The sequence below is a fragment of the Eulemur rufifrons genome, chromosome 7 (assembly GCF_041146395.1).
Source record: "Eulemur rufifrons isolate Redbay chromosome 7, OSU_ERuf_1, whole genome shotgun sequence".
NCBI lineage: Eukaryota > Metazoa > Chordata > Mammalia > Primates > Lemuridae > Eulemur > Eulemur rufifrons.
Genome location: NC_090989.1, coordinates 57,727,952 through 57,752,145, shown reverse-complemented (window position 1 = coordinate 57,752,145; position 24,194 = coordinate 57,727,952). Strand labels below are relative to the sequence as shown.

The 24,194-nt window shown below is 43.2% G+C and overlaps 1 protein-coding gene across 3 annotated transcripts in view; it reads left to right on the top strand.

The window, feature by feature from the left end:
* The window catches only part of DRD3 (dopamine receptor D3), a 39,931-nt gene extending 17,828 nt beyond the window's left edge, over positions 1 to 22,103 (top strand). Inside the window, exons 4-8 of one of the 3 annotated variants that reach the window (XM_069472639.1) lie at positions 9,636 to 9,778; positions 14,274 to 14,470; positions 18,978 to 19,113; positions 19,213 to 19,260; positions 20,760 to 22,103. In XM_069472639.1, the coding sequence (XP_069328740.1) occupies positions 9,636 to 9,778; positions 14,274 to 14,470; positions 18,978 to 19,113; positions 19,213 to 19,260; positions 20,760 to 20,956 (721 nt within the window). In that variant the 3' untranslated portion in view covers positions 20,957 to 22,103. Of the gene's footprint in view, positions 1 to 9,635; positions 9,779 to 14,273; positions 14,471 to 18,977; positions 19,261 to 20,759 lie in introns of all 3 variants that reach the window. The other 2 variants (XM_069472637.1, XM_069472638.1) reach the window with 2 other exon arrangements.
* The last annotated feature ends 2,091 nt before the right edge of the window (positions 22,104 to 24,194 follow it).

The following is a 24,194-nucleotide window of genomic DNA, read 5'->3' as shown; positions in this document are numbered from 1 at the left end:
ATTTCCCTCATAGAATTTAAGAAAAGCAAGGAAAAAAATGATAGATTTTTTTTAAATTGCTTTTTGTTTGCCAGAATTTCTGGATTTCTGTGATTTTCATTCCACTCTGTGTGTTCCACCTGAGTAACATCATTTTCTATCCCTAAGAGTTTCCTGAATTCACTGCCGTTGCTCTGGGTGCCTCTGTTCCTCCTTCTGTCTTGCTCTGCTCTTTCTCCTCACCCTGCATGGGCCCTGCATTCCCATGGCTCCCACAGGACACCGCCAGGCCCGCTGAGAGCCCTGGGGAAAGGAGGCCACTTCCAAGCCTGTGGCTTCTGGCACTGGTCAAGAGCCTCCAAGCTTCCTTCTCTGAGTCCTGTCCTTCCTCTTTCACCTTTCACCCCTTTTCTTTCTCCCAATAATATCATCCATTCACTCCATAGTTCCAATAGGTGACCCCAAATAAGATCTGCCATTTATTGAGAATTGACCACATTGTGCTGAGCTTTGACAGGCATTAACTCATTTCATCTTCACAACCATTCCTGGGCACTATTATCATCTACTATCATTATCACATTTACAGCTTCTTAAGGTAATTAAGGAATGTGCCAAAGTCACACGGCCAATATGGGGTCATGCCAGGATTTGAATACATGTCTATTTGACTCCAAGTCAATAATCTTAAACTTTGTACTAACTTCCCCAAATCTCCAGCTACACTTCTGCCTTCTACCCAGACCACATTACTGCCTGAGTATCCCATTGGGTCCTATAATGCAAAATGCTAAAAACCAGACCATTAAAGCACCAACCCATCTTGACTTGATGATCTTTTATTGACACCATCTTTCTGCTGTAATCTTAGGTTTTGTTGAACTCCTCTCTCTTCCTAATCTCTCACACCCAAGCAGTCAATGTTTATAGACTCTATTTTTGCAATTTCTTCAAATTTGCCCCTACTCTTCCTTTCTTGCTGCCCCCTACTTAGTTTAGGCTCCTGTGACTTCTCACCTGAAATTCTGCCACTGCCTTCTCATTGGTCCTTCATACCACTATTGGAATTATTCCCCCAAAAGTAAAGCTCTAATGTCCACTGCCCTCCACCCGACCCTTCAGTGTCTCCTTAGCCTATGGAATAAAACTTAGAATCACCTCCACAACCTGGAGTTCCAAGTTTTCCACTGTATGGCCTCAACCTACCTTTTCAATCTCATCCTTTCTGGGTTGCCCTATATTCTTCTTATGCTCCAAGGTCTATCACAATGGACTGCTTTTCCACAAAGCCCTTTCAAATTCCTACAGTTTGATTCAGTCACCCTGAACCCTCAAAACACTTTCTTTGCCACTACGTTGTGGCATCTGCAGCCTTTTCTAGGGGTCCTAGTGCACGTCCTCCTCACACAGCCCAGCATGGCATTCTCTAGAGCGATGCCCCTAAACTTCCTCTCATGCTGAAATGGGAATTTTGAACCAACAGAACCAAAGAATGAACACGAAAACCCTTTTCTATGGTGACCTGCAAACCACCCAGCCAACTAGATGGTTTTTTATTTCTGTCACTTGCTTGGCTATCCAACTGAGAGAAAAATTAAAGAACATATCCAAAATGCTACAAATAGTACCAGTAAAGAGTATGTTTAAAATTAGAGGGATATGGTTGCATAATTCTGTAAATATACCAAAAAAAAAAAACATTGAATTGTACACTTTAAATGGGTGGACTGTGTGGTGTGTGAATTGTATTTTAATAAAGCTGTTAAAAAGTGAGAAGATAGGGATTTTATGATATTTTTTGCTCTGACATCTAAGTCTTTTGTGTAACTTCTGGACATTTAGTACATGTTTTCAGGACTATTTTGTTGTTGTTGTTGTTTTGTTTTGAGACAGAGTCTCACTCTGTTGCCCCAGCAAGTGCCGTGGTATCAGCCTAGCTCACAGCAACCTCAAACTCCTGGGCTCAAGCAATCCTCCTGCCTCAGCCTCCTGAGAAGCTGGGACTACAGGTGTGCGCCACCATGCCTGGCTAACTTTTTCTATTAGTAGAGATGGGGTCTTGCTCTTGCTCAGGCTAGTCTCAAACTCCCGAGTTCAAGCTATACTCCCGCCTTGGCCTCCCAGAGTGCTAGGATTACAGGCGAGAGCCATTGTGCCCGGCCTCAGGACTATGTTATTTGCAGAAGTACTGGACTGCAGGCAGCTGGTTTGCTTTATCATTGCCTCCACCACTCCAAACTCTCATACTAGACCTAGCTCCTTAACTCCTGTGAATCTCCCTGCTGTGCCTATTACAGAGCCTTGAGCAAAGAGTATGAAACTGAATTGTGTTCCCTGCCTGAGGGTAGTCCATGTTCATACCACAAATAGGCACTTTCAGAAGGGACATGAGAGAACAGGTTAGCCTTAGGAGGAGGGGGAAGAGCAGTATAAAGAGAGCATCTGGAAGAGGGGCTGGGACAGCCGCCTCCCAGCCCTCCTAATTCCTGACCCTCTCTCTGCCCTCTCAAGAACGTACCTATACATTCCACCCACACACAATCACACACGTGGGGCTTTGGGCAAGGTCGTGCAGCTTGTGCCCTGAACACTGGTGTAGGAAAGAAATTCAGCCAGCGCTTCCTTTGCCAAGCTTTGAGTTGGCCAAAACAGGTGCTTTATTGCAATTTGCCCGCCAGGAGAGGGCGCCTTTCTCAAATTTAAACAAGAGCATCATTTTGTTAGCAGCAGCCATGCTCAACACCCACTTCTATGTTCACCACATAAAACACAAGAATGCACAACTGTCACCTACCTGAAACCTGAAGGGACTGGCCATGCCTTAGATCCCAATGGAGAAAGAGGCTCCCTTCTTGGCTTGTATTTCTATGTGGCCCAATCAGTCCTCACCAAGCCTCAAAATGGAACCTCCTCCTATTCTAGAAATGAAAATAGGCCTTGGAAAAGCTGTCTCCATTATCCTTCACAGCAGTTTGCCATACACAGCATTAAATTCTGTTCATCTGATGACAAATAGCTGGTCAATTCATTAAAAATGCAGTCATTCACGCAGGCTTTTGGTCTTTGCACAATGCCAGTCACCAATCTGACAAACTTAACCAAATGGATTCAGTATTTTTTGGTCATGAAGCCCTGATCTGTAATAACAGGGTGGAAAGAGAGAGGAAAGAAAAGGAAATGATAAAAGGGTTTTTGAAAGCAAGTAACACTATTGTCATTAGATTTTTAGGCATAGCTCTGGGATGCTTGGATTAATGCTGCCTTTTCTTTTTAAAAAATCAGAGTGAGAAGTGTTCTGAGCACAATCCCCTACCCCCTTGGCTCCTTGCCTCCCCAGGGAGCCAGCCCCCTCCCACAACATCTTGCATCCGGGGTCAGAACTAACTCAGGGAGAGGGTTGAGAATGTGTCAGAAGAGGAGGACAAGACCAAGTGTTGAGAATTAGAGTCCTCTGAGAGGAGCCCGGGAATAATGCAGCCAAATTCATTCACCAGGGAGTTCTTTAAGTGGCTCTCAAATGGCACCCATCACACAGGCAAGCCTCTGCCTCTGTGCAGCGAGCACAATAGGTACCAGATGAGTCACAGGCACCTTGGATTTTTAGTTTGCATCTAAATAAGCACTTTATATTTGCAAAGGGCTTTCCAGTCATTTGCAAAAAGCTTTCTCCTTCAACAACTCCACAAGGGGAGTCCACAGAACTAAAGATTTATTGAGCTCCCTGTCTGACCAAATAAAAGGTGCTGAAAAGCAGCCCTCACAGAGCTCTGGGGCTCATTAAACCCAGGCAGGGAGTAGAGTCAGGCCCTCCCGCCCAGGCAGGCCTCTTTCCTCCCCACTACCAGCTTCCCAAAGAAGCACCCTCATCAGTTCCCACACACACACACATCTCCCAGCCTGGGACAGGGCTCCCAGGTTGAATTCTACAGGGACCTGAGACCTGCAGTAGAGTGACCAGCCACACAGGCCCTGCGCACAGACTTGGGAGTCGGAAGCAGCATCACAAGCAACACAGTTAACTCTCTTGAGCAGAAATGTTGAATGCCTGCATAGGGTCCTGCAGCCTCTTAGTACAGGTTTGGGACTAGAAACTGAATCTCCAGACTCCCTCCCCAGTACTCTGTCTATTACGATATGAAGCTCTTTCATTGGTGGAAGTGGGGATGGGCACTTCTATAGCTGCAATTCCCTTGGACTAAATGAGGTACATTTCCTATGTCTTCAATGCCCTGGCTACCTCTGTGCTAATCCTAACTTAGATGAATCTAGATGCAACAACAATAAAAACAGCTACCATTTATTTAGCATGTTCTATGTGCCAGGCACTGAGCTTTTCATTCATTATTGCTAACCCTCACAACAACACAGCAAGATAGGTATATTGTCCCCACATTACAAATAAAGATTCTGAGGCTAGAACATGTAGGTAAGCTTGCCAAGATCACATACTAGTGCAAGAGTAAGAATTCCGTCAGTCTCTTTCTACTACAGCACGCTGCCTCACTCAGGGCTGCTGAGCTGCAAGCCATGCTCTGGGTCCCCTAGCTGTGGAGTCACACTGTCGGGCTAAAACTCCAGGCTCTACACTTTAATAGCAATGTGACCTTGGGCAAGTGAATTAACCTCTCAGGGCCTCAGTGCCCTTATCTGTTTAGTGGCGATAATAGTAACTACCTCAAAGGGTTAGAAGAGGGATTAAATTAATATTTTTAAAGCACTTCAAACAGTGCCTGGCACATAGAAAATGCTGTACATGTGTTTGTTGGAGAAATTTTAAAATGTAATGTTCCCTAAAAATCAGGAGTAGGAGAAAGACAACCGTAAACTCGCTGATATGAAAACTCACTGATCCCTTGGGCTAGCACAATAACAACAACAACAATAGTAATACTGTCATTGAAAAGTTTTGTACCTACTAGGGATTGTACTAAAACAACAACAACAAAACTTTAAGGAGATAACCTCATTCAATATTCATAACAGTTCTTTCGGGCAGGAATCATTATCCCCATTGTACAGATGAGAAAACTGAGTCTCAGAAAAGACAAACCACTGGCCCCACATTTAAGTGGCAGAGCTGGGATTCAGACGCTTCTGTCTGTTCCTCAAGCCGCGGACTTAACCACCACGCACACTGCCAGTGTTCGGGTAAGTGGAGCAATCCACACCAGAAAGGGCCCAGAGAGCTAGGAGCTCAAACGCATGGTGAGGGGGGTCCTGGCCTGGGGCGACGCCGCAGCCAATACAGTGTGCGGCTGGCCCTGGAGGTTCCCCCAGGGCGGCGGGTGCCGTCCAGAGGCGGCCGGGACCAGCCTCCCTCTCGGTCCAAGCCCGGCCTGCCCTCCGGGTGCTTTGGCACGGCCCTCGCCTGCGGCGGGTCCTCTGCAATCGCTCGGAGAGAAAACCCGAGGCTAAGCAGTCCGCCTGGGTGGCAATTCAGGGTCCCTGCAGGGCTCCAGGAACCGGGGAGGCCGGGCTTTCCCCCTCCACATCCCCACCGAGCCTGGAGAGCCCCCAGGTGAGCAATGAACTTCTCACCCCGGCGGAGCTGGCGGAGTTCTTGCTGCATTATGGTGCCCTCCGATGGCTAATTCTGGAACAGCCTCGATGTCTCAGTCAACCTATGGCAAGCTGGGGGCCTCATTTATTCTAATAGTTTAATCGTGTTTTAAACAGAATAAGAAAAACATTTAATGTAGCAGTGGCAAATCGTAGTCTTGACTCTCACTTCTCACCCAGGTTAACAAGAATCTTTGTCACTGAAATTTCCCCTAATGCAGACTTTCAAACCTGTCTAACCGTACGATGCACTTACTTGTTAAAAATACATATTTCTGGGTTCCACTTCAGAAGTACTTAATCAAAATCTCCAGAGACGTGGCCTGGAAATCCGCGTCTTAACACACACACACCTCCCATACCCGGCAATTAACAGAATCAAACTAACTGGGAAAACTCGGTTCTGGGCACCCACAGAGCTCTCCAAGTACAAACCACCCTTGCTGAGCCAAGTTCCCGGAGGAAGCCCTTGTCCTCTACAAGGCCTCAGAGACTTGTTGATGCCCTTGAGAAGGAGCGGGGCGCTCAGAAGAGACAGTGGCCTGGATGGTGGGCGACCTGGCTCTGCCACAGTCTGCTGTGAGACCTTGTTCATTGTTAGCCTGCCTGTGAGCCAGGGTTCCCTGCACTCACAAACTCATTGAATTAATGGAGCCTTCAAGGAGTGGCTGAACATTAAAGCATATTTGGGGAAGTATGTGACTCCCAGTGGTGTGCTGAAGCCAGCTTATAATGGGGCTAGCATGATCTGATTGGCAAAATTGGCAAAAGGAATTTTTTTTGAAGCAGTTATTAAAGCTTTGGTGGTAGCTTAAAATGGGCATCAGAGGGAGTAATTACATCACGGAAATTGGCAAATGTTACAAATTAGAGCTTTTTCCACCTGGAGAGCCACTTGTTAGCCATTTACCAGCACACCAGTGAGTGCATGGGGGAGAGTCAGGCTCTTTTACATCAACGGACATTATGTAAATGGAAGATCTTGGCCCAACTGCAGGCCTGGGCAGGAGGAAGTGGGTCACAGCTTTCCTACTCCTCCCCTCAGCTAACTGTAGCAGCAGCAGAACTCAGGGCTCAGCCCCTCTTCCAAGGTCCCTCAGGGTCACCACTAAAAGCAAGGACTCAGGCTCTACTTCTCCCTCTGAGAAAGAAGCTACCTTTGTCACACATCATGATGTCAAGGCAAAGTCCTGCAGAGTTTACCTTCATCTCAGAACTCACAGCTGACTTTAAGCTGGTCTTTTGGGAATACAAAGGGTAACACTCTAAAACCAGATGCACGAGAGGCAGATTCGGGCAGTGCCAGCACGCAGGAGCTGGACACTCCTGGGAAGAGCATCAGGGAGCAGCGCCCCACACCCTCTAGCCCAGCATCGGTCCTTGCTTTCCTCTGCCCCAAGTCTCGAGGTGCACGAAACAGGTGAAGGAGACCCCTGCTCTAATCTGGCCTTTAGGTTCACTGGAACTGAGAAGGGAAAAAATATTGAGCCTTATGTAGATCAAGCTATATACCTTAGATCCCTTGAGACTGTCTACAATTAAAACTGTCCTCTTACCGGGAAGGAGGGCCTCATGACCCATGAAGCAATCGATCAACAGCTTCTTACTACTCATCTTGTGCAAGGACCTCGGGATTACCAAAGCTGCAAGATGATTTGAGCCATCAAGTAATATAAATCATGTGAGGGCTCTCTCTCCAGCCATGAGGCAATTTCAGTAATGAGGTAAGACAACTGTATGCAGGAGGACAATATAATCAATACTTGCAGAAGTATTTTGCATTCAGAGTCAGAGTCTCCGTAAAATGGGAATGACTGGGAAGACTGGGGGAGAGTTAATCTGGGATTAAGGGAGGGTGAGAGTGAATCACTCAGGGAGGGAGAGGGAATGATGGTTTGAACAAAGACACCCACCAGTCTCTGAATATTGAGGAATACCCATCACCAGCCGTATGTAGATCCAGTTTGGCTGGAGCTGTGTCAGGAACCAATGGGAGGTCAGGTTGGCAAGGAAGATTAAGCTTGGGCTATGGGTGAAAGAAGAGTCATGAAAGTATATTCATTTTCTATAGCTGTGGAACAATTACCACACATTTAGAGGCTTAAACTATACCTATTTTTTTAATCTCACAGTTTCTGGAAGTCAGAACTGTGTGCACAGTGTAGGTAGGTTCTCTGCTCAGAGTCCCACAAGGCTAAAAGCAAGATGTAGGCTGGGCTGTGTTCTCATCTGGAGCCTGGGGTATTCTTCCAGACTCATTCAGGTTGTTGGTAGAATTCATATCCTTGCAGTTGTAGGACTGAGGTCCCCACTTCCTTGGTGGCTGTCAGCCAGGGCTGTTCTCAGCTCCTGTAGGCCTTTTGCCATCTCCTGCCAAATGTCCCTTTTCGAAGCATGGCAGTTTGCTCCTTCAAGGCCAGCATGAAATTTTCTCATGCTTTGAACCTCTGAATTCAGAAAGGCCCATTCCCTTTTGAAGGCAAGACTAGGTCAGGCCTGCCTAGGATCATCTCCCTTTTGATTTAACTCACGGTTAGCTGGTGGGTAATCTAATCATAAGAATGCTATTACATCATATTCACAGGTTCAGCCTACACTCAGCATGGCTGACTACACAGGGCAGAAATCTTAGAATTCTGCCCATCTTAGACAGTTTTCAGCTGGGAAGGTGGGGAGGCATGATAACATCTATTTTTGGAAACTGGCAGCTAGAGACCGGCCGGGAGGCTGCAGCCACCGTAGAAATCAGGTAGTAGGGAAGGCATGGGTGGTTCAATGGGGAACATAGCATAATGGATAAATTTCCAGGACCTGTGGTCTTTCTGCCTAGAATGATCCTCCCCCTCCTCACCTCATGGCTGGCCCCTCTCACACACTCACCTCCTGCTCACTGTGTGTTGGTTTGCCCCCTCTTTACCTCCTCCCTTGTTCTCTAACATATCATCCAGCTTCTTTCTTTCATGGCACTCTTCATTTTATGCTAACATATTTGTTTCCTTTTTTATTGTTCGTCCACTCCTCTCAACTCTAAGTTCAATGAGGACAGGGACGATGGCCCCTTTCGCATATCTCTAACCAGACAGAATAGGATCTGGCATATATATACATGTAAAGAGAGAGAGAGTGAGAGTGAGAGACTCAATGAATATTGAATGAAAGATTAAATGAATGAATAAGCAACTAGTATGAATGGGTCAAGGGAGAGTCCAAAGCTCTGAGGTACTGGGTCGGAATGTCTTAAAGACAGGCAGAAAATGAAACCAGATGAATAGGTGTGGGGAGTTGGGGAGATCTGTTTTAGACGTCTTGAGTTTGAGATGACTGTGGAACAATTGTTTGGGTGAGTCCTACAAGCGGGTGGAAATGTGTGTGAGGAGATGCCACAGAAAATACAACAATGTCCAACAAGAGTAAGGAACTGGGTTTTGACCATGTAAAAGCATGAAAGCTGGATTTTAAAATAAGCCTCCATTGGATATTACTCATCTCTATTTTTGAAACCTCTACTACTCGCAGGAGCTGTTGCTATGAGGGTTAGAATTTATATAAAGATGTAAGCAGGGAGTAAATAAACATCCACTTTGGGCACAGTTCTAGCACTGTCTGAAAAACTGTGGGAGAAAGTAAAGGCACACCCTCCACTCTTCATTTTATGCTAACATATTTGTTTTATTTTTATTATTCATCCACTCCTCTCAACTCCAAGCTTAATGAGGACAGGGACAATACCCCTTTTGCACACGTCTATCCAGAGTAGGGTCCAGAGTCTTCCAAGTGGAGGGTGTGTGGCTGCAAGGCTGGTATCCTGGGCAATCACGCAGCGCTGGCAAAGAAGTTCTCCCAACCCAATCTTACTGTGTTAATTTTTTTATTCTTCCCTTTCTCTGCTCATCTTCCTCAATGAGTTCGTCTTTCTTACCTAAACCTTTCTACTATTTTCCCTCAAACACTCTTTTCTCTCCTTCTCCAACTAAGTTATTTTTCTCCAGCCATATGTATCAACGTGATTATTTCTCTAGTAACTTCTTTCAACTTGTCTTTTGAACAGTTCCCCATCCGCTCTCAGCTTGCTATCCTCTTTGCCCTTCCTTCTGCAGGTACACCGCGGTGGTCATGCCGGTGCATTACCAGCATGGCACGGGACGGAGCTCCTGTCGGCGCGTGGCCTTCATGATTACGGCCGTCTGGGTGCTGGCCTTTGCCGTGTCCTGCCCTCTCCTCTTTGGCCTCAACACTACAGGTAACAGGTGCTTCACTCCCAGCACCCATGTGATTCACAGCACACCTGAGTGGCTTTGAATGGTGCTCAACCCTGAAATTTCTGCCCCTGGGTCAGTGTACTTGGTAATCAAATGAGAATGCCCCAGACTGCAGAGCTTTGGCCTTTGCTGGCTATAAATAAAATATAAAGCAAAACCTCATCAATTATGGGCACAGGGGTAAAGTTATGCCCCAATTCATGAAAAGTCTGGCTCATCTCTATTTTGAAATAAATGTCATCGTACTCATTTGTAGAATGTACCAGCTAAAAAAACCAAGCTATATTAATAATTCAGGTGAGGTTTGCTAATGAAAAGATAATTTGTAACAGACCTACAATGCAAAATAATATATCATAAAAGTCCTGTTGTAGGATATATATTATATTTCTGGCTTTTTACTCAATAAGAATAATTTCTAACACTTGGGAACTAGTATAGATTCTCAAATTATGAGAGGTGTATTTTTTATTTTTAATATACAAAAAATCTGGCTATGATGTGTGGCCCATGATACATCTACTGGAGAGATGGACGGACAGATGGATGGATGGATGGATGAACAATGTGTACATCTGAGATGTTTGGAATTTTAAGCAAAGGACACCAACCCAAATTTATACCTCATATGGATCAGTGCCCTCTATGGCACGTTCATCTTTCAGCCTGAGGAATTTCATATGTTGAATGAAAGTTATTAACACACATAGTAACGTGATGGGTATTGATTGACAATACACACTGAGTGTTTGCTAAGAGAAAACTGATTGACTAGCGTTCTAGTATTCATCTGGATTTCTTATTTTGTCCATTTGGATTGGTTCATTCAATTCTTATATTCCAGGTTTGTGAATTTCTGGTATATATGTACTAGTCACATAGCCATGGGCTTATGTACATGCATATTACATGTAAATATAGGCAAATCCTAATTTATAAATAATCTTCCAAGTGTCATTTGCTGGACAATGATTTGGGAAGACATAAAAAGGCTCTGGAGTCAGGAAAACCTAGCTTCAAACTCTAAATTCAAACTTTAAACTTCTACTAACAGCTATGTCTCGTTGAACAGGTTACTTAACTTTTGTGAATTCAGTTTCCCTGATGGTAAATTTGGGATAATAATACAGTGGAGCATAAACTTGAGCAAATTCAAATATGTAGACTCAGTCTATATATAGTTATAATAGGAAGTTTTCAATATTTATTTTATGTATGGCCCCCTACAAATAAGCCCAGCAACTCTATCTCTAAAATTACATATTCTATATGAACTCTATAATATATGACATTACTATGTATATTATAATCTTATTACCATTCAGGGTTATAATAATAAGACCGTGTATATCGTTATATGTAATTCAGGAGATTTTCGAAGCAAATTTTGGGTCTATATAATTTTCAATTTATTCATTGACTTTAGAATCTAATCCTACGTATGATATAACTCCACTTTATGTCCTTCATAGAGACTTTTTCTCAATTAAATGGGGATTTAATTGGGATAACATAGGTAAACATGCCAAGCACATACCACCTATTCAAGGTCAGCCTTGTTTCTCTGCCACATTAAGGTTAGCCAGCCAAATTATCCATGAATGTTTGCCTGGTTAAGCCAGGGTGTTCCTAGAATATGATGTTTCATCTTTGCATTACTCTTTACCATTCGTTTCTTTGTTGGTTTAACTGAATGACACTTTATGCACTTGTCACACATGCAGATACACACTTTGCACATCACAAAGCAACATCCCCCACCATGGCTATAGAGGTTGACTCTGTGACACTAAAATACCCTTTTTGGTGAGTGTTAAATATGCATTGTGGGTTAGCCTGGTAACTAAGTCACCTTCTGTAACTTTGTTTCTATATGAAAATATATTCTTTGTTGGAATTTGTAGTGTGGGAAACTCACTACCACTACTAGACCAAGGCCCTGCTTACCTCCCAGTCTGCAGTTCAGTGCTTGCTGGGCTGAGCATGGTTCCTGTTACTCATTCTTGGTAGGGGCGCTCTCACTCTCAGACACACATACCTTGGAAACAGTTGAAACAGTCTCAAAATCTGACACTAGACAGAGTTCCCAGTTAATGTCAACATCTAAAGTGAAGAAGAATGATGAGCAGTGTTTTTGCCACCAGTGAGATCATTATTGTTCCAAAAACAAAACTCAGGAAAATCTTTCCAAAAGGATTTTCAAATACAGTATTGAGAAGGTTAAAAAAAAGCCTGTGACTTCACATGTGAGCTCTTGCTTCTCTCTCATCTCTCACAATCTCTCTTTTACTTTTAAGTTTATTAATAGCACAGTAGTAAGCCCTCCAATTATCCGTATATTGTGTCAAAGTGTCAGATTCCATCATTAGACCCCAGCAGATACTAGCTGGTGTCATTGTTGTTATTATTTATTAGAAAGGTTTTCTGTGCCTCAAAATTTAACAACACATCTGCTCCAAAGAAGATCTGAACAGTGGTCGTTCTACTGATGGTCGTAGACCAGTCACCTCTTCCTAAAACACGGTTCAGGGAACTAGTGAACGGTACTCAAGACAAGAAAGCCCAGCTGTTCTCTTCTGCCTCAATCTGACCTTCATGGTACAACTTCATTATCTTGCTAGATGTGGGTTCCTCCAGAAACTCCCCCATCTATGAGGAACTTCCTAAGTTCATGCAAAAGCCCAATATGAATTACTTCTCTCAGTCATTTTTTCTACTTCTGTGGGAAGTCAAGGGGGAAGGGGCAGGAGACTGCCAATAACACCTGATACTAGAAGCAACTGGACTTCTACTAAGACGTACAATACAAACAAAGAACTTCCTGGCCCAGCTCTTCTTTTAATGCCATGGGCTGCTACATGCAATTGTGAATTTTTAGAGATCACAAGATAGGGAAATATTCAGTCTCTTCCAACTTGGAGTTGCCCCTGTTCTCTGAGAAAAGGGCAACATAAGGGAGGGTCTTGGGTCAGAGAGTTCCAGGGTTGCCCTGGTCCCAGCAGAGGCCCAGCGGTCTGGCCAAATATCACATCGTCAATAGCCCTTAACCACAGCAGAGCATGGTGGGTGGGTGCTACAGGACACCCTAAAGATCCCTAAATAAGTAGCCCCATCCTTTCATTTCACAGATAAGAAAAATAACTAGTATTTAAATTTCTGCTAAATCAGATAGCTATTGTGTTATAAAAAATTCTAGAATGAATAAGCAATGAATGAATAAGCTGGTGACAAAGGTTTAAGACACCTTCAAGGGAAAAAACTTGAAGTTAAGAAAATCCTATCAGCTGGCTTGATTTTCCTTTGATGAAAGGAAATTGAGGAGTGCTATTTGTTTGATTTTAACAATAGAACACCTCACCTGGCTTTCGGAGCACTGGAGCCTGGGGCCCAGGAGCCCGGGAGCTTGGTTACTCAAAAAGTTAAAAGAATAATAGAAGCACAAAGTTAAAAGAATAATCGGTTCATCCTAAAATCAGATTCATCAGCATCTCCTGCCTTTGGAATCAAGTTGAGGTCAAATCTTTCAATGAGTTTGAAGTTCATGAATCTTTCAGGTAAACCTGCTTTGGCCATGCTATTCTCATTGCTATGGCACTCAAGCTCCCAAGATAGCCCACAAAAGCCTCTTGGACCCCTTAGTAGAAGTATTTAGTGTTTTCATCACCCAGCACAGTGCTTTGAACATAGGAGGCTCTCTGTAAAGGTTTCTTGAATGAGTAAGTAGATGAATTGAGTCTTCATTATCATCCTTTCCTCCTTAAATGTTGAGATTCGTTGGGATAAGCATCTCTAATCTCAGAAAATGAGGAGTAACCTCCCCTCCCCAACCCAGCTGTCCCCAGTAGCCTCCAGCCAGTCACCACAGAGACTATATCCTTACTAGCCTTTTCCCCTAGCCAGTGCTGGGGACTCCTTGAAAAATTAAATGCCTGTCCTGTGTTCAGCCACCACCTTCCCTGCATCCCATGTTCAAAATTGGAGACCTGGAATTCACAGCAAAAGGATTGCTGGGCCAAAGAAGGCTGCATTTGAACAATCCTTTAATGCCTCCACACCAGCAGGGCCTTTTCTGGGGGCTGCATCCCTCCCAAGAGCCCCTGCCCTGTTGCTCTGTGGCAGCCTTCAGGCTGCATTCCTCTGGGTGACACCACATTACATGGAAGGGGTCATCATCTATCTGGACTCTTTGCTCCTTCGAGAGCAGACACAGTGTCTTATTCACCTTTGCAGCCCCAGTGCAGAGCAGTGTCTGGGATACAATCGTTGGTATATTTTCTTTTTAAGTGAACTGTGAGAAACACAAAGATGAATTGGACCTCCTGCCCTCAAGGAGCTGATAGCCTAGCTGACGTTGCACCCCCCATCTCCGACAGGAGGTGGAGACACCATGCCCGATATGGGGCCATGTTTCGCTCTCCCTGCTGAGCTCTAATACCTGGCAAATGGCTTCACCTTCTCCCCTTCTCTAACCCACAGGGGACCCCAGCGTCTGCTCTATCTCCAACCCTGATTTTGTCATCTACTCTTCAGTGGTGTCCTTCTACTTGCCCTTTGGAGTAACTGTCCTTGTCTATGCCAGGATCTATGTGGTGTTGAGACAAAGGAGACGGAAACGGATCCTTACTCGACAGAACAGTCAGTGCATCAGTGTCAGGCCCGGCTTCCCTCAACAGGTAAGCAGCCTGGAGGGGGCAGTGGGAAGACAACACCCAAGCCCCTGACCTCCCAGCCTTGTGTCCAGCAGCGCATGGTTGCGCCCATTCTGCCGCATTGGAGACACAGATCTGACCCCTACCTTCTAATCTGCTGGTACTGGTTGTGCTTTGAAGGTAAGAAATCCAATCTCAAGAGTGCATTGATAGCTGCCCCTAGAGCCCACCTTACTTGTCAAGGTGATAGGTCAGTTTCTGGGCTCGTTATTCTTTCCTTCAAAGTTCCTCATTTCCCCCCAATGGCCAGCAGTTCAAATGTCCCACAGGGTCTGAGGTTCCCAGAATGGACTTTTTGTTGAAATCACTCATTCCAAGAATCACTGTGATCCACCAAAAACCCTTTGTCCTTACTAGATCTGCCCCTGTGTCAAGGCACTGACCAGCTTTGGGATGGGATGGGATGGTCCCTTTATTGGGTCTTTCTAGCTTCTGAATAGGAAGGTTGTTGCTTCTGCAATGATCTTCCAATAGCTTTGGCTTTCAATTCTGCTTCCCCTAGTGCCTGGCACATAGTGTTGTAGTTTTCCCACGATGTACTTGAAGCAGGGTGTTTGCTGAATGTGAGGTAAAAACAACTAAGCACCCCAGTATGAAGTGCTGTGGAGGTTATAAGAAGAGAAAAAACCAATATGGTCAGGAAAGGGCTTCATAGAGTAAGAACTGAGTTTAATCTCGAAGGCAGATCCAACTTGGGTGTCTAGATCAATCTCTGATGACCTCAATGAAGGTCAGACTCTCAAAGTTGAAGCCCCAAGGCTTGGGTAGAACAAGACTGCTGGCCCCCATGAGATAGGCAGTCAGAACCCAAGGCTGAGGACATGAACACACTGCACTCAAACCACTGTCATGCTGCATGGCCACATATGACGTGGCTCAGCAATGTAGAGCTTAATTCTTAACTGACTGTTTCTCCTTTAACCTCCCCTAGTCTTCCTGTCTGCGGCTGCACCCCATTCAGCAGTTTTCAATAAGGGCCAGATTTCCATCAGATGCCACAGGAAAAATGGTAAGTGGATCATGTCTCTGATCACAGGAAAAGAATAAGAGCCCTTTTCTCACAATATTGGCTTGTCTCGATTCCACTCCCACCCAAAAATGAAATCTAGCCCTGATTCCTGTACATGTGTCTATAATATAAGACAGGATCTGAGATTCTGCCTTATTTAAGCTTCAGCATAGAATTCATCAAAAGCGATACTGAGAAAGCATATGACTGTTGGGCTACGTCTCAATGACTGGTGCCAGTGATTCTGGGATTTGGTGTGAAGAGGCCATCCAGAGCCACCTGCACTGGAGGGAACAGGATGTCAGTGAAACACACATGGGCAGAGCCAATAAAAGCAGAGAATGGAGACTTTCAAGTGCGCTGTTAACCACTGAATGTGGGGAAAACCAAGACAATGTCTTGGTCTCCTTGACGCTTGTCTTTCCAATTCAAGCCAGCCCTGCCCCAGCTAGCAGGGTGCAGAATGGAGCCTGGTGGTATTACGTATAAGGCCAGTATTCCTCTCCCTGAACTCCACATTAGGAATAAAACTTCAAAAGCCCATAATGATAAGGGTCTAAGCCACAGTCCCTCTCGGTGTAATTAATTAACCACTTTTTACACAGGCCTGATGTAGCAGTTAGAGACCCTTGCTGGAAATGAGAAAAGGTAGATAAGCAGCTTAACATTGCCTATGGCAGATGCAAGGTCTGAGGAGTGTCCAAGGCCCAAAGGAGGAAAAGAGAGGTTGGCGAGCCATGAGGCTGGCAGTGCCGGGAGTGTGGAGAATTAGGTTCTGTGCTGCCATCTGGGAGTGGAGAGCTCTGCCAGCCAGACCCAGAGGAATTCAGTGGTCCCTCATGCAGTCATGGAGGTAGTGATAAGAGTTTGCAGAGAGAGCAGAAAAATACACTCACCAATATATATTGTCGGAAGAATCACTTTCCTCCTATAAGACTGAATTTCCACATCTGTAAAATGGAAATAGGGCGTACTAGATCAGTGTTCTCAAATCTGAGATTTCATAGGCACGCCCCAGTCCCCTACTTTCAGAAATAAGGCATTAGGAGTTAAATATTGTCACTTTTAGAGGATCAATAGGTGCCAGTTTAATCATAAACATAATCTTGGTTATCTTTCAGACAAGACAGAATATGCCTATATTAATTATTAGACAATCCCATCAAAATGAAAACTAAAAATTTTTTTAAATATATTTTCCTAACTGGAGGTCATTAAGCTAAATAAGATAAGCCAGGCACAGAAAGGCAAATACCACATGTTCTCACTCATACGTGGCAGCTAAAGAGTTGATCTCATGGAGGTAAAGAATAGAATGCTAGTTACCAGGGGATGGGAGGGGTCGGGGGGGCGATGAACAAAGATTGGTTAATGGGTACACACACACAGTTAGAGGGAATGAGTTCTAGTGTTTGATAGCACAGTAGGATGACTATAGTTAACAATTTATTGTATATTTCAAAATAGCTAGAAGATTTGAAATATTCTCAACAAAGAAATGATAAATATTTGATGTGATAGAAATTCCAATTATCCTGATTTGAATCATTACACATTCTTTGCATGTATCAAAATATCACATGTACCCCATAAATATATACAATTATCAATAAAAATTGTTTTAAAAAAAAGAAAAAATATATATTCCCCTAGAATTCCTAAGAATATCTATGGAGCACCGTTTTAAAAACGCTAAATCATCTTGAAGACCCCTTGCATTCATTCATTCATTCAACAGTGTTTCTGAGCGCACAGTGTGCCAGCACCGTGTATCTGGAAGACTGCGATTCCTTAAGCTAAGGAGAAACAAGTGAAAGGCTTTGGTTGCTGACACTGACTAACTTGTGGAGAAAAGGAATCTCCTGGAGAGCTGTCAGGTAGCTCACAGATTCAATGAGAAGGCTGAAAAGCAGCTTCGGAAGGTGCTGTCCATGCCTATGAAATAATCTGGTTAGAGGACCTAGGACACTGGACACTGAATGGCACCACTGCTAGATGAATTCTGAGGTCTCCCGGCTTCACTAGTCCCAGCTCAGTCTCAGGTGTGACTCTCCAGTCGTCTGGGCTTGGTTCACGTCCCAGAGCTCTAGCTCCATTGAGGTGGGTGTGGGAAGTAAACAGCTGGCTTTTATGGCTTCAGTGATGGGAGTTGGGGAGTCAAGTCCTAATCAAGGTTAACACAAGGGTCTGATTCCTCAAACATGGAGAGAAGTTCAGATATTGGACACACGCACATCGCCCATCCCCCACCCCAAATACCAGAAAAATTCACATATCTTCAGTTTTCTACTCTCAGAAGCTACTCATCCCAAACTGACTTTTTCTTATTTCTTTTCTGTTTTTCAAATGAGGCTCAGAGATATTAAATTAACTTGCCCAAGGTTACATCTACTAAGTAGGAAAGCTGAGTTGAAAAATCCTGGGTAGGCCGGGCGCGGTGGCTCACGCCTGTAATCCTAGCACTCTGGGAGGCCAAGGTGGGTGGATCATTTGAGCTCAGGAGTTCAAGACCAGCCTGAGCAAGAGCGAGACCCCATCTCTACTAAAAATAGAAAGAAATTATATGGACAGCTAAAAATATATATAATAAAAAAAAGAAAGAAAGAAAAATCCTGGGTATTCTTTTTCTTTTTTAAAAACTTTCAAGTATGGAAATTTTCAAAAATAAAAAGTAGAAAGACAAATATAACAAACCCCTCGTCACCATCAGCCAGCTTCAGCAATTATCAACTCATGGCCAATCTGATTTTTCTACACTCCCACGTACATTCACACAACCCCACTGACTTGCTATGAAACAAATCCCAAATACCATGCTATTTCAACTGAAAATATTTCTGTAAAGTCCCCTAAAGGATATGGACTTTTCTATAAAACACATATGCACAATACCACATCACACTAAAAAAATTAATAATAGTTCTCTAATATCATTAAATATTCAATGTTCAAATTTCCCCAATTGTCTTGTTAAATTTTTTATTACAGTTGGTTTGTTTGAATCAAAGTTCAAATAAGGCCCATACTTTGCAACTGGTAAGTGTTTTTGTTGCGGTTACAATTTTTTTTGTTGGAAAAATTGAGTCATTTGTCTTTTAGGGTTTCCCACACTCCAGATTTTGCTGCTTGCATCCCAGTGGTTTCACTTAATATGTTCCTCTGTATCACTGAGTCATTCTAACTTTAAAAAACCAGACTATAATCCTACCCTGCCCTTCTCAAGGGACTGTAGTCTTATTAAAGGTTCTATATGTGATAGTGCTTTTTATTTATAAATTCAGAAATAGATTTCATTTCCTTTAAGTTTCCATGGTCCCACCACTCTCTCAGATGCTCCTTCTGTAGGTTTCACATGCTGATGATTTCCTCTTTCTTTACTGCATTCTCTTTCCCTTTCAGGAACATTCCGAAGATAAGCAATATCCCCAGAAATGTCAGGATTCTCTCTTGTCACATCTGCAGCCCCTCCCTCCTGGTCAGGCACACATGGAGCTGAAGCGCTACTACAGCATCTGCCAAGATACTGCCTTGGGGGGACCAGGCTTCCAAGAAGGAGGAGGGGAGTTGAAAAGGGAGGAGAGGAGTCGGAACTCCCTAAGCCCCACCGTAGCACCCAAGCTCAGCTTAGAGGTCCGAAAACTCAGCAATGGCAGGTTATCAACGTCCCTGAAGCTGGGACCCCTGCAACCTCGAGGAGTGCCACTTCGGGAGAAGAAGGCAACCCAGATGGTGGTCATTGTGCTGGGTAAGTTTGGGTTGGCTTGAGTTAGATTGGGTTGGATTAAGTGGGGCTAGGTTAAATTAGGTGGAGCTGACAGAGGATGATAATGCAGCCACGTTTGACAGAAATTGGAAATCCAATGACTACAATATTTATAAAATGTTTACAATGTAAACATTTTGTGTATAAATATTAACTCTGTGCATAAATATTTTTATAAAAATATTTTTGTTTTGTCTATAAATATTAACTCTGCTAGAAATTCAAAAGACCTCGATTGAAATTTATAAAGCTGAACAAACCACCTAATTGAGCTATATTTTGCTATCATGGGGGTTATAATGCATGAATCAAATAATAAGAATGATTCAATAAAAGTGTCTGGCACATATTGGATATTTAATTAATCCTTATGTATTTTAAAATACGAAGTGAAAAAAACAGGAATACAAAACACTGGTATGATACGGTGTGATAACATCTAGATTATTTTAACTACAGAGTAAAAGGTTCACCAAGATGTCAAGTGATTGTCTTTGAGTGGTAGGTAGTTATTTTCCTTCTTTCTACTTTTCTGTATTTACCAAGTATTCCTTAATGTGTACAGAGCTAATTTTTATAGTAGGAAAATATAAACTTTATTTAAATAAAAAATTAAAACTTTGTAAATCACAGATACACATAATTAATGAAGGAAATTCATTCTGTTCAGTGTCACTGACAAACCTCAACTTTTTCATATATTAGAGATTTTACTAAAACTCCTAGATGTAATCTCAACAGCAGGAACTGTGTCAGTCACGTCTTTAAGGTCTTCTTCACTATCGGCATCTAGGATCACCTCTTGCACGGGCAGACATTAAATAAATGTCTGAAGTGAACTAAAAAGGTTAAAAAAAAAAACTAGTAAAAAACTACCCAAAGGTCAGGCATGGTGGCTCATGCCTGCAATCCCAGCACTCTGGGAGGCTGAGGCAAGAGAATCGTTTGAGGTCAGGAGTTCGAGATCAGCCTGAGCAAGAATGAGACCCTGTCTCTACTAAAAATAGAAAGAAATTAGCTGGACAACTATAGAAAAAATTAGCCGGGCATGGTGGTGCATACCTGCAGTCCCAGCTATTTGGGAGGCTGACGCAGGAGGATTGCTTGAGCCCAGGAGTTTGAGGTTGCTGTGAGCTAGGCTGACGCCACGGCACTCTAGCCTGGGCAACAGAGCGAGACTCTGTCTCCAAAAAAAAAAAAAAAAAAAAAAACTACCCAAAGACCAAACTAGAAAATTAATTGGTTTGGTAACAAAGGCCTAAGGGGAAGCAGAGACATTGCCAGGCAATTTCTCATCCAAAAAAAAGTTTGGCTCATCACTCCTATTTCATAGGGTTGTTATATTAATAAAAAGTAAATGGGTATGTAAAACCTCCAGCACAGTGGCTAGCATAAAGTAGACAAGCATGAGTCATTCTCATGTCATAAGGAAAGGAGTAAGCAAATCCCTTACCTGGTTTCTCTCTTCCTTTGCAACCTAGGGGCCTTCATTGTCTGCTGGCTGCCCTTTTTCTTGACTCACATTCTCAATACCCACTGCCAAGCATGCCACGTGTCCCCAGAGCTTTACAGTGCCACGACATGGCTGGGCTATGTGAACAGCGCCCTCAACCCCGTGATCTATACCACCTTCAATGTCGAGTTCCGCAAAGCCTTCCTCAAGATCCTGTCTTGCTGAAGGAGGAGAGGTGGGAATACTCCCTGTACCCATTTCTAGCTGCCAGACTGTGGGGTCACTGGCCAGGGCCTGCTCAGAAAGACTGTAATGTCGTCTGGCATGTGCTAGCAAGAAGATTCCTGGAGCCAGGGCATCCCTGATTGGCCGATATAACCAAAACCTTCTTCCGAAACAGAATGTTCTACCTCCCCAGCTAAAATCTGACTTCGTTCTGACAGTCTTCAAACAGTTGGGGAGCCCCTAAGTGATCAGCAATAATTCAGAAAGGAGCTGATAAAACATGACTCACACAAAATTGTCATTGGAGGCATGATTCATTACAGTGAAGGAAAAATGAACAGAGCTCATCATTTTTAACTTGCCAGGGATCCTTGAAATCTCAGCCAGTAAACCATCTTACAGAGCAACCAATCTCTCTTCTTTCAAACCTCTAATTAACTGTCATGCTAACCTTGTGCTTTTGTGGGCCCATTCCCTCTTGATCATTCCTTTCCTTCACTGTATCTGGAAATATGAATGGCAAGGCCAAAACTTCCACCTCGCTGTAGAATCCGATCGGCTACATTTGATGAGGTGAATTCCTCACCCCAAGGGGGACACTGTCCCACATTGGGACCAGAGCTTTGTTTCAAACCTTGCTACCCCTGTCTGTTAGGTCTAGCTCAGTCCCTTTGATTCCATTCCCTTATTCTCTTGAGGCAGTCTCAGAGTTTCAGCTTCCAGAGTCATTCAAGACGGGGATGCGAACTGCAGAAGAGATGACAATTCCCACTGTAGTATCACTGTTGGACCTTGTGGTTCAGAACATGCCATAGATATGCTTTTCATAACACTATAAAGTTTTCCTACCCATGGCATCTCCATTTTTCTGCTGAACCGAGACCCAGTATAGTCATGTGCCACATAATAACATTTTAGTCGACAGACCACATATACCGTGGTGGTCCCATAAGATTATAAGAGATGAAAAATTCCTATTGCCTAGTGATGTCATAGCCATTATAATGTTGTAGCACAATGCATTACTCACGAGTCTCTGGTGATGCTTGTGTAAACAAACCTACTACGATGCCGGTCATATAAATGTATACAATTATGTACAGTACGTAATACTTGATAATAAATGACTAAGTTACTGGCTTATGTATTTACTATACTTTTTATTTTTATTTTAGAGTATACTTCTTCTACTTATTAAAAAAAAAAAAGTGAACTGTAGAACAGCCTCAGGCAGTTCCTTCAGGAAGTATTCCAGAAGAAGGCGTTGTTGTCATAAGAGATGACAGCTCCATGCGTGTTATTGCCCCTGAAGACATTCATTCCAGTAGGACAAGATGTTGAGATGGAAGATGGTGATGTTGACAATCCCGACCCTGTGTAGGCCTAGGCTAATGTGTTTGTTTATGTCTTAATTTTTAACAAAAAAAGTTTAAGAAGGAAAAAATAAAATAAAAAAAATTTAAATAGAAAAAAGCTTATACAATAAGGATATAAAGAAAGAAAATGTTTTTGTACAGTTGTACAATGTATTTGTGTTTTAAGCTGTTACTATAAAAGAGTCAAGAAGTTAAAATTTAAAAGTGTATAAAGTAAAAAAGTTACAATAAGCTATAATTAATTTATTGTTGGAGAAAACAATTTTTTTCATAAATTTAGTGTAGCCTAAGTGGATAGTGTTTATAAAGTGTACGCTAGCGTACAGTAATGTCCTAGGCCCTCACATTCACTCACCACTTACTGACTCAGCCAGAGAAACTTTCAGTCCTGCAAGCTCCATTCATGCTAAGTGCCCTATACAGGTGTACCATTTTTTATCTTTTATACATTCTTAGATATGTTTAGACACATACTTACCAATGTGTTACAGTTGCCTATTCAGTACAGTAACATGCCATACAGGTTTGTAGCCTGGGAGCAATAGGCTGTACCATATGGCCTAGGTGTGTAGTAGGTTATACCATCTAGGTTAGTGAAAGTACACTCTATGATGTTTGCACAACAATGAAACATCATAACCACGAATCTCTCAGAACATATCCCTATCGTTAAGTGATGCATGGCTGTACTTTCAGACCCTGAGCCTCACTAAGTAGTGTCTGCAAAGTGCCAGTCACTTCTTCAGGTTCTGGTTATGTAAGAATAAATAAGAAAGCTCCTGTCCTCAAGGTGCTCGCTGCCTGTTCCCACATTTGCACACGTACTTGTCAGAGGGTGGTAGACAACCACCTAGGCTGCCAGACAACCTCAGAACCGAGGGCACCAGGCAGGGTGACTGTCCAAAGCCATCACATGGACAATCTGTATAAAGTCCTAGGACAGATCCTAAACATCACCACTCCAACAACTAGGATTAAAGGTATAATAGAAATAATTTGTAAATGTCATTCAAAATTGCATTTAGAAGGAACTTGAATATTCTCACCATTTACCTTCTCACCCACAGAAGCTATTTTTTACTGATTGCAAAATCATAGTAAAAGTATAGATAATTTGTGAAATATCATCCTGAACTTCAGTAAATTTACTTTTAAGAGCTGTTAGTGTATGGACATGACAGATACCTGCTGCAATGCTGTTAAAAGTTTAAAGTGCACAAGAACTTTACAAGGAATTCAAGGCCTCCCTTGTCCTGTATTTATTCCTCTAACCCTTAAGTATATAAATAGTAAATATATACACTCCCAGTGATTTACTTACCTACTACTCCTGAATGCTTTTAATGCCAGCATTTTTTTTTTTTTTTTGAGACGGAGTCTCACTTTGTTGCCCGGGCTAGAGTGAGTGCCGTGGCGTCAGCGTAGCTCACAGCAACCTCAAACTCCTGGGCTTAAGCGATCCTACTGCCTCAGCCTCCCGAGTGGCTGGGACTACAGACATGCACCACCATGCCCGGCTAATTTTTTCTCTATATATTTTTAGTTGGCCATATAATTTCTTTCTATTTTTAGTAGAGACGGGGTCTCGCTCTTGCTCAGGCTGGTCTCGAACTCCTGACCTCGAGCGATCCACCCACCTCGGCCTCCCAGAGTGCTAGGATTACAGGCGTGAGCCACCGCGCCCGGCCAATGCCAGCATTTTTTAAATGTTATAATAATGTTTATATTGTAGCACAGTGGGAAAATTTTGTCTGCCCACTAGTTCTTATATCTTGTGCCATCTAGGTCAATAGGTTTATGGTACAAGCAGAATTGGGTCTTGAGACAATTAAAATCTGCAAAAGTAAAAATGAAAGTTTTTC